The sequence below is a fragment of the Monodelphis domestica genome, chromosome 1 (genome assembly GCF_027887165.1).
Source record: "Monodelphis domestica isolate mMonDom1 chromosome 1, mMonDom1.pri, whole genome shotgun sequence".
Classification (NCBI taxonomy): domain Eukaryota; kingdom Metazoa; phylum Chordata; class Mammalia; order Didelphimorphia; family Didelphidae; genus Monodelphis; species Monodelphis domestica.
In genome coordinates, this window is record NC_077227.1 from 720,544,286 (window position 1) to 720,555,033 (window position 10,748).

At 40.5% G+C, this 10,748-nt stretch overlaps 1 pseudogene and 1 gene segment (V, D, J or C); both read left to right on the forward strand.

Annotated features, from left to right (window-relative positions):
• Positions 1-2,543: 2,543 nt before the first annotated feature.
• LOC130457434 (immunoglobulin kappa variable 1D-13-like) lies at positions 2,544-3,129 on the forward strand. The segment is given in 2 exon segments: positions 2,544-2,592; positions 2,822-3,129. Coding segments are annotated over 2 exon segments (357 nt in total).
• Positions 3,130-8,595: 5,466 nt separating this feature from the next.
• LOC103092543 (immunoglobulin kappa variable 3-15-like) lies at positions 8,596-9,207 on the forward strand (annotated as a pseudogene).
• Positions 9,208-10,748: the final 1,541 nt, after the last annotated feature.

The following is a 10,748-nucleotide window of genomic DNA, read 5'->3' on the forward strand; positions in this document are numbered from 1 at the left end:
AATGCCCATACCTTCTCCTGGAAGTATATAGTCAGTTTTGCTGGGTAGTTGACTCTTGGTTGGAGACCCAGCTCTCTTGCTTTCTAAATATTGTGTTCCATGCTTTGCGGTCTCTTAGTGTGTTAGCCACTAAGTCATGTGTGATCCTTATGGGAGCCACCCTATATCTGAAGCTCCTCTATTTAGCTTCTTGTAGGATTTTCTCCTTTTCTTGGAAGCTCTTGAATTTGGCGATTACATTCCTGGGGGTTATCTTTTGGGGATTTAGTATAGAGGGTGTTCTATGAACCCTTTCTATTTCTATTTCTATTTTGCCCCCTTGCTCCAGAACATGTAGGAAATTTTCTTCTATAATCTCCTGTAGTGTAGCATTGGGGTTTTTGTTTATCTCTGGTTTTGCGGGCAGACCAATAATTCTCACGTTGTCTCTTCTTCCTCTGTTTTCCAGGTCTGTGACCTTTTTCAGTGATATATTTCATGTTTTCTTCTAATTCTATAATTTTTTGGCTTTGCTTTATTAATTCTTGCTGTTTTGTATACCCACTGTCTTCCAGTTGCTTAATTCTGGTCATTAGGGACTGGTTTTGCTTTTCAGCTTTGTCTGCCCCTCTATTAGATGCTTCCAGTTCTTTCTCCAATTGTGAAGTCTTGTCTATCAGACTGCTGATCTCTTTCTACCATTTTTCTTTCCAGAAGGTTTCCATCTTTTCGGTAAGCTCCAATATGAGTTCTTCCAGAGTTTGTGGATAATTTCCATTTTGGGAGGCATGTTTTGATTTTGTTTGGGTTTCATCCTCTTTCTCTTCATTTCCTTGGGTACTCCCACCATAAAAGTTTTCAATGGTCACCTTTTTCCCTTTCTTGCTGGAGGCTTGATTTTGGGCCATGTGAGCCATCCCATTGGTGGTTTTGTTCCCCTTTCCTTTTTGGTTTGGGGTCTGGGTGATATGGGAGGGTTTTCTGTGAATTTAGTTTGCCTCAGACTAGTTCTTCCCAGCCTCCGAGGTTTCTTAGAGTGCAGGCCTCTGTTCTCAGCGCAATCTCCCCTGTGTTCAGTGCGGCGGCCCCTTTGCTCAGCGCGATGGGCCCTTTGCTCAGCACAACCTCTCCTGTGTTCAGCAGGGCCTCCCCTTTGCTCAGCACAACCACCCCTGTGTTTATCATAGCCTCCCCTTTGCTCAGTGCAGGATTCTCCCGTGAAACCACCCTGAGAGGTCATTTCCTTGCAGTCTTTAGATCACAAGGAACCTTGTGTGACCCCCCAGACAGAGACGTTCCTCTCTCACTCACTGTCCTAGTGAGCTCTCTGATACCTTCCTCTGGTTTGGGGGGGGGGGGAAGGGAAGGACGGCTCAGTTCACATTTTTGTGCAAGTTTTTCCTCCTTCTTATAGTGTGGAAATGTTCAAGCCCCACATACCTTCATTTCTGTGGGGTAATAGAGAGTCCCTCCTTTTTCCAAAGGTGATTTTATGCTCTTTTGAGGTAGTCTATTTCGTTTGGTGCTGGGGAGAGGAAGCGATTCGCTTCTAGATTGCAGCCATGTTAACCCAGAAGTTTGGGGGCAAAATACTTCTTAATAATTATTTTAATTTCATTTTCATTAGAGGTGAGATCACCGTTTTCAACTTTGATACTTCTAATTTGGTTCTCTTCTCACTCTTTTTTTAATTAGGTTAACTAGTACTTTATTTTATTTTTTTCAAAGTACCACTCCCAGTCCTATTTATTGGTTTAATACCCCTTTTATTTTGAATTTCATTAATTTCTTCTTTAATTTTTAGGATTTCCACTTTAGTTTTTATACAGGGATTTTTAATTTGTTCCCTTTCTAATTTTTTCAGTTTGATGTACAATTCATTGATCTCCTCCCTCTCTATCTTGTTGCTATAGGCACACAGAGATATAAAATTTCCCCTGAGTACTGCCTTGGCTGTATCTCACAGATTTTGATATGCAATCTCTTCATTGTCATTCTCTATAATGAAGTCCATAATTGTTTCTATGACTTTTTCTTTGATCCACCAATTCTGAAGAGTTAGATTTAGTTTCCATTTAATTTTAAATTTGCCTTTCCATGCACACTTATTAATAAATTAATTTTGTACACAAGTAATTTCTCTTTTCTTATGACTTTTTCCACCTTGTCTACAGACAGACTTATTGTCTCTATTTGGCTGACTCTTTGCTGTAGATTCAGAGATGTAGTCGACTCTGGGAAGACAGAGAGGCCAGTCTTATTTATGATCCCAACCTGCCATCTGCTGTGGCCTTTCCATGTGTCTCTCCAGGAAGGCTTGACAGAAATGAAAGCAGAGAGATCATTTAAGTGTAAGATAACATGCTCCAGTAAGTCCAGCACAGAGTCTGATCTTCAGGCTTCTTGAAATGAAGCTCAGAGCCCAAAAGTGGTTCTTGGGACTGTTTTGCATATTGAAATCTCATCAACCTTCCAGAAGCATGTCCTGAGATATAAAACCATCTCCATCACTCTCTGTCTCATTTGGGATTCAGAGTCCTCTGCCTCCAGGACTTCAAAACACAATGATGTCCCCATCCCAGTTCTTCTGCCTCCTGGTGCTCTGGACTCAGGGTAAGACGAGCCACAGGCTAACATGGTTAGAAGTTACCAAGGAGGTTCAAAAACTTGAACTATAGGAGGGAGGGATGAGGAGGTGGTCTCTGTGGTCAATGGGAATGGTGTGTCAGACTCAGTTAGAGAACCTGCTACCTGAGAGGCAGGAAACTTGCTGGGTAATTCACTGTGTGTTGATTTGGTTTTTTAACCTACGTCTATTTTTTCTTATTTTCTATTTTCCAAGAGTTCAGCACAGCCACTGTGATGACCCAGACTCCAGCCTCCCTGTCTGTGACTCTGGGAGAGACAGTCACCATCAGCTGCAGGGCCAGTAACGATATTGATGATGATTTAGCCTGGTACCAGAAGTCATCAGGAAAACCCCCAAAGCTTCTCATCTATAATGCTATCTCCCTATCATCCGGGGTCCCCGCCCGCTTCAGTGGCAGCGGGTATGGAACAGATTTTACTCTCAAAATCAGCCCTGTAGAGGCTGAAGATGTGGCAAGTTACTACTGTCACCAGTATGATGTATCCCCTCTCCCACAGTGATACAGGCCTGAACAAAAACCTCTCCAGGATGTTGAGCCCTTTATTTCGGCCAGCAGCTGCTGCTTCCTCCAGAGCACTTGAGGCTCTGGAGGCAGAGCCACCACATTACCCAGGGGAGAATTGGGCCTAACTGCCCAGCCCTGTGGACCATATCTCCCAGATTCTCACATCCTAGAAAGGGTGAGGGAGTAGAAAAAAGAAAGAGGAAAGAGAACCTTCTCCCTTCTCCTCTTCAGCCAGGCTCACATCACTCCTAGAAACCCCAGTGAAGCTGGTTCCTTCTGTATTATCAAAAAAGTGGAATTAAGATTACCAAGAAAATATAAACTTCAGACATGCAGATAGTAGCACTCTGATGGCAGAAAGTGAAGAAGACTTAAGAAGCTCCTTGATGAGAGTGAAAGAATATTGCATAAAACTTGTCTTAGAGCTTAACATTACAGAAACTAAGATCCAGCTGGTCCAATCACTTACTGTCAAACAGAAAGATAAGAAGTGGGAACTGTGTCAGATTTTACATTCTTGGGACCAAAGATCACTGCACATGGTAACTGCAGCCATGAAGTGAAAAGCTCCTTGGAAAGGAAGCTGTGACAAATCTGGACAGCATACCAAAGCTCTCCCATCACCTTCCCAACAAAGGTATGTATAGTAAAGACTCAGGTTTATCTGTAACTAATATATGGCTGTGAGGGATGGAATAAAAGGAAATCTGAGCACAGAAGAATCACCACATTCAAATTGTGGGGTTGGAGAAGCCTTTTCAGAGTCTGTTGGATGGCAAAGAGATCCATTCAGTCAATATTTAGAGAAATTAATTCATGATATTCACAGCAAGACAAATTCTGAAGATGAAGCTGAAATACTTTTGCTACATAATGAACAGACAACAAATCTGAATTCTGTTCAATGTGATGGCCAATAATGGTATAAAATGACTGACATTCAAGTGGATCAGGATAGGTTGGAAGGTAAGTGGGTGGTGAGGAACATATTGTCAGGCCTGGACAGTATATTGGCTGGTTTTTTTAACTGTATTTTGTGAAAAGAAGGGTTTTGGGTAGATTATGGAGAGGTGACAACAAAGAAAAAATGAACTAAATATATAAATTAGAAACTGAAGAAGAATACATTTTAAAATGACTGTTGGGACTGTCATAAACACATTAATGGATACTATTTGAGCACACACAAACACATACACACATGAATGGAATAACCCCTCTAGCCATGTTCCCAACTGGAATTCACAGCTGCACATTGGGTCCCCAGAAGGGTGAATACAAGCAGTAATGCACAGGAGCCATATTCCTCATACTTCAACCTCAGAAAGCTCCATATCCAAAAATATCGACATTCCTTTATTCCAAAGAGTGGTACTGCCTGAACAGTTGCCATATAACATTTCCAGCTAGAGCCTCGAGTGCCTCTCCCACATAAATACACAGATTTCATGACATGAACGATGGGTACAAAATTGAAGATGGTACAAGTGAGGCACCGAGATACAGAACATATGTGACCAAGTGGCCATTCAAGACATCTGACAATGGAAGTAATTTCTCCTTTCACCAGGATGCTCCACAACTTCCCTGTCCTGGAGCTCTCTGCTGGGCGACTACAATCGATGTCTTTCTGGAGCCCAGTGCCAGCATTTCTCTCCACCTGGAAAAGTCGCCATCCACATAGTTCTCCATCCTCAGGACATCTCTCCACTCCCAAAGTAGACAATTCTTATGTCCTCAACTAGATGCCAGTAGAGGGCTCAAAGGCTACCCAAACCACTGACTTCCAGACCTCTTACAACTCACCAGGTCTTAACATAACCCTTCCAACTGGAGTTATTCTTTCCCCAACATGAAAATAGAATACGTACAAAGAGAAAGAGGCAACCATCTAGTCCCAGCTCCCATGATCAAGTGGGAGATGCTTAGAGCAGTCATCTTTCCCATCTATGGCTCTCCAGAGGCAGCTCAAAGGTGTCTTGCCTTATTCACAGTGAATCTTTAGACATGTTCCAAGTTGTAACTTAGCAAGTCTAGATCATTTGGAGCAAGGGAAAAGGAAATTAAATCTACTCTGAGATTATTCCACATACCTGGCAAATGAGGAAAATGACAAAGATGGTACGAGTTCAAATGGAGCACTTGAAGATAAGTTGGGAATTGAATAAAATATTTCTGGATCGTGGATAATCAAATTACATAAACAGTTCCTTTAACATATTACTTGAAAAATCCTGGTTTTGTTTCTTCAATAAGAGAGGTAGGAGGTAAGAGAACATAGAAAAAGGCAAAGAGAAGCATAAAGAAATTAAGGAAACCTGGTCACTCATAGGTCTTTTTTTATTTTTCCAGATTATATATTGATATAATTTTTAATATTCATTTTCTAATATTTTGCAATCTGTGTTATCAACATCTTTTCAAATGTAGAAAAATGATTGGGGAGAAAGATAGAAAGAACCTAAGAAAAGCAGAATAGATTTGAATGTTACAGGATGAATTTATTACCTACAAAAAACAATCTATACTTAATATAAATCTGTAGCTTCATGAACAATTCCATTTTTCCACTCTATACATAAAAATTCTCACTTAAGTTGGTGTTTTTCTGGCATTATTTATTTCACTTTACATCCCGTCTTAGGTTTTCCAGTGATGGTTTGTGAAGCCAGGTTTCATGAGTCAGGGAAGGGACAAAGTGAAATTTCTCATTCTATATCCATTTTCTCCAAATATATTTCTCAACCAGGTTTTTAGTTGTTAAAAACTTTTAGAAATACTTATCTGATTAGAATGGTGATTAGACATTGTAACAATGAAGGTTATCAGTATACAAGTTAGTTTTGGCAAGAAGGAATGGTCTTTTTTCCTTCCAGAGTGATGTATAGAAGGAATAAAGAGGTTAGTACACTGAAATTCTTTTTTTTTTTTTGCTTTTCCTTCATTTGTTTTATTTGTTTTCATTATTTTCCATTTTTAAAATTAATTAATTTAGAATATTTTCCTTGATTACATGATTTATGTTCCTTCCCTCCCCCTCCTCTCCACTCCTGCAGCTGACAAGCCATTCCACTGGGTTTTACATGTATCACTGTTCAAAACCTATTTCCATATTATTACCATTTCCAATACATTGATCATTCAATCATATCTCCATCAAACCATGTGATCATATGTTTTTCTTCTACGTTTCTACTTCCACAGTTCTTTCTCTGGATATGGATAGTGTTCTTTCTCATAAGTCCCTCAGAAATGTCTTGGGTCATTGCATTGCTGCTAGTAGAGAAGTCCATTATATTAGATTGTACCACCGTGTATCTGTCTCTGTGTACAGGGTTCTCCTGGTTCTTCTTCTTTAGCTCTCTATGAATTCCTGGAGGTTGTTCTAGTTCACGTGGAATGCCTCCTGTTCATCCTTCATTTAAACACAATAGTATTCCATCATCAGCAGATACCACAATTTGTTCAGCCATTTCCCAATTCAGGAACACCTCCTAATTTTCCAATTTTTTTCACTGCAAAGAGCATGGCTATAAATATTTTTGTACAATTATTTTTGCTTTTTATCTCTTTGGGATAGAAATTGCCTTCCAGAATGGCGGGATCAATTCACGACTCCTGACTTCACCAGCAATTCATTAGTGTCCCAATTTTGCCACATCCCCTCCAACATTAATTACTTTCCTTTACTGTCATGCTGGCCAATCTGCTAGGGGCAAGGTGGTACCTCAGAGTTGTTTTGATTTGCATTTCTCTAATTATAAAAGATGTAGAACACTTTTCATGATTTCTTTACCTGAAAACTGCCTATTCATGTCACTGGCCCATTACCCAATTGGGGAATGCCTTAATTTTTTTGTATAATTTATTTAACTTCATAAATCTGCGTAAATAGAGCTCTGTCAGAGGATTTTGTTAAAAGATTTCTTCACAATTTGTTACTTCCCCTCTAATTTTGGTTACATTGGTTTGTTTGTACAAAACCTTTTTAATTTAATGTAATAAAAATTATTCTTTTTGTAATATCCTCTATCTCTTGGTGGGTATTAAATTCTATTGTTTCCCATGGTCTGACAGATCTGACAGGTATACTATTCTATATACTCCTACTTTACTTATAATTTCCTTTTTTATACTTAAGTCATTTACCCATTCTGAATTTATCCTGGTATACGGTGTGAGATATTGATATAAGCCTAATCTCTCCCATACTGTTTTCCAATTTTCCCAGCAGTTTTTCTCAATACTATGTTCTTGTCCCAAAAGTTGGGATTTTTGTGTTTATCATACTTCATCTTGCTGATCTCATTTACCCCAAGTCGATTCCACTGGTCGTCCCTTCTGTCTTTTGGCCAGTACCATATTGTTTTGATGATCACCGTACACTGAGACTCTTAAAGACATACTTACATACATACAGGTGCTTTGACACATAGAAAGATTGGTAATCTCATCAGTCCCAATGAACTTTGAAGGCTTCTAAGGATTCTTTCCTATTTATTTCATATCATAACTTTCCAAAAATCCCATGCAGAAGTTTAACTCAACATATTAAAGAGCATCCTCTGCTTCTCTAAATGTCTGAAGGCTAGGAGATCCTGAGTGGATATTTAGGGACTTATTCTTGCTATCTGCTCCTCCAAACTTTGCCATTTATGAGATAGGTCTCTCAGCAGGATCTGACAAACCGCTCACCACCAAGTCATTGCTGGTAATGTGTGAATCTGCTTACATCCATTATCTTACATCTTTCCATTGCTTTTGGGTCCCCATAATTGAACTGAATCAAATTGGGGAGTGAAGGGGTTAAAAGTACAGACTGTTGTATGGAAATCACAGGAATATAAGAATCAATGAAGAGATCAGCCTTGAGGAGGGCCATTCCATCTTCATGATGGGGTCTGTCCAATATTCTTTGCTCAGTGTTACATGAGCCCAGGATTAAATTCCTACCTTCCCAAAACGATTGTGTATTTCCTATGCCTTTTGAGCTCTTTTCTTCAGCTATATTTGGAGTTGGTATTTTCATTCTTCTTATACTAATTCTTTGCACAAGTAATTTCCCTTGTCTTATGACTTTTTTCCCTTGTCTACAGGTCAGATACTTTTCTCTCCTCTTGGCTGACTATTTGCTGTAGATTCAGAGATATAGTCTCTTATGGGGAGACAGAGAGGCCAGTCTTATTGATAATCCCAACCTGCCATCTGCTGTGGCTTTTCCATGTGTCTCTCCAGGCAGGCTTGACTGAAATGAAAGCAGAGAGATCATTTAAGTGTAAGATAACATGCTCCAGTAAGTCCAGCCCAGAGTCTGATCTTCAGGCTTCTGGAAATGAAGCTCAGAGCCCAGAAGTGGTTCTTGGGACTGTTTTGCATATTGAAATCTCATCAACCTTGCACAAGCACATGCTGAGATATAAATCCATCTCCATCACTCTCTGTCTCATTTGGAGTTCAGTGTCCTCTGCCTCCAGGACTACAAAAGGCACAATGATGTCCCCATCCCACTTCTTCTGCCTCCTGGTGCTCTGGGTTCAGGGTAAGACCAGCCACAGGCTAACATGGGTAGAAGGTCTCCAAGGAGGTTCTAAAACTAGGACTATATGAGGGAGGTGTGAGGAGGTGGTCACTGTGGTCAATGGGAATAGGATGACAGACTAGGAGAACCTGCTGCTTGAGAGTCAGGGAACTTGCTGGGGAATTCACTGTGTGTTGATTTGGTTTTTAAACCTAAATCTATTTGTTCTTATTTTCTTTTTTCCAAGAGTCCAGCACAGCCATTGTGATGACTCAGACTCCAGCCGCTCTGCCTGTGACGCTGGGAGAGACAGTCACCATCAGCTGCAGGGCCAGTCAGGATATTAACAATGATATAGCCTGGCACCAGAAGTCACCAGGAAAACCTCCCAAACTTCTTATCTATGAAGCTTCCTCCTGATCATCCGGGGTCCCCGCCCGCTTCAGTGGCAGCGGGTATGGAACAGATTTTACTCTCAAAGTCAGCCCTGTAGAGGCTGAAGATGTGGCAGATTACTTCTGTCAGCACTATTATAACCTCCCTCTCCCACAGTGATACAGGCCTGAACAAAAACCTCTCCAGGACGTTGAGCCCTTTATTTCGGCCAGCAGCTGATGCTTCCTCCAGAGCACTTGAGGCAGAGCCACCACATTGCCCAGGGGAGAATTGGGCCTAACTGCCCAGCCCTGCGGACCATATCTCCCAGATCCTCACATCCTAGACAGGGTGAGGGAGTAGAAAAAAGAAAGAGGAAAGAGAACCTTCTCCCTTCTCCTCTTCAGCCAGGCTCACATCCCTCCTAGAAACCCCAGTGAAGCTGGTTCCTTCTGTATTATCAAAAAGTGGAATTAAGATCACCAAGAAAATATAAACTTCAGACATGCAGATATTAGCACTCTGATGGCAGAAAGTGAAGAAGAATTAAGAAGCCCCTTGATGAGATTGAAAGAATATTGCATAAAACTTGTCTTAGAGCTTAACATTACAGAAACTAAGATCCAGCTGGTCCAATCACTTACTGTCAAACAGAAAGATAAGAAGTGGGAACTGTGTCAGATTTTACATTCTTGGGAACAAAGATCACTGCACATGGTAACTGCAGCCATGAAGTGAAAAGCTCCTTGGAAAGGAAGCTGTGACAAATCTGGACAGCATACCAAAGCTCTCCCATCACCTTCCACCAACGGTATGTATGGTAAAGACTCAGGTTTATCTGTAACTAATATATGTCTCTGAGGGATGGAATAAAAGGAAATCTGAGCATGGAAGAATCACCACATTCAAATTGTGGCTTTGGAGAAGCCTTTTCAGAGTCTCTTGGATGGCAAAGAGATCCATTCAGTCAATATTTAGAAAAATTAATTTATGATATTCACAGCAAGACAAATTCTGAAGATGAAGCTGAAATACTTTTGCTACATAATGAACAGACAACAAATCTGAATTCTGTTCAATGTGATGGCCAATAATGGTATGAAAATGACTGACATTCAAGTGGATCAGGATAGGTTGGAAGGTAAGTGGGTGGTGAGGAACATATTATCAGGCCTGGACAGTATATTGGCTGGTTTTTTTAACTGTATTTTGTGAAAAGAAGGGTTTTGGGTAGATTATGGAGAGGTGACAACAAAGAAAATATGAACTAAATATATAAATTAGAAACTGAAGAAGAATACATTTTAAAATGACTGTTGGGACTGTCATAAACACATTAATGGATACTATTTGAGCACACACAAACACATACACACATGAATGGAATAACCCCTCTAGCGCCATGCTCCCAACTGGAATTCACAGCTGCACATTGGGTCCCCAGAAGGGTGAATACAAGCAGTAATGCACAGGAGCCATATTCCTCATACTTCAACCTCAGAAAGCTCCATATCCAAAAATATTGACATTCCTTTATTCCAAAGAGTGGCACTGCCAGAACAGTTCCCATATAACATTTCCAGCTAGAGCCTCGAGTGCCTCTCCCACATAAATACACAGATTTCATGGCATGAACGATGGGCACAAAATTGAAGATGGTACAAGTGAGGCACCGAGATACAGAACATATGTGACCAAGTGGCCATTCAAGACATCTGACA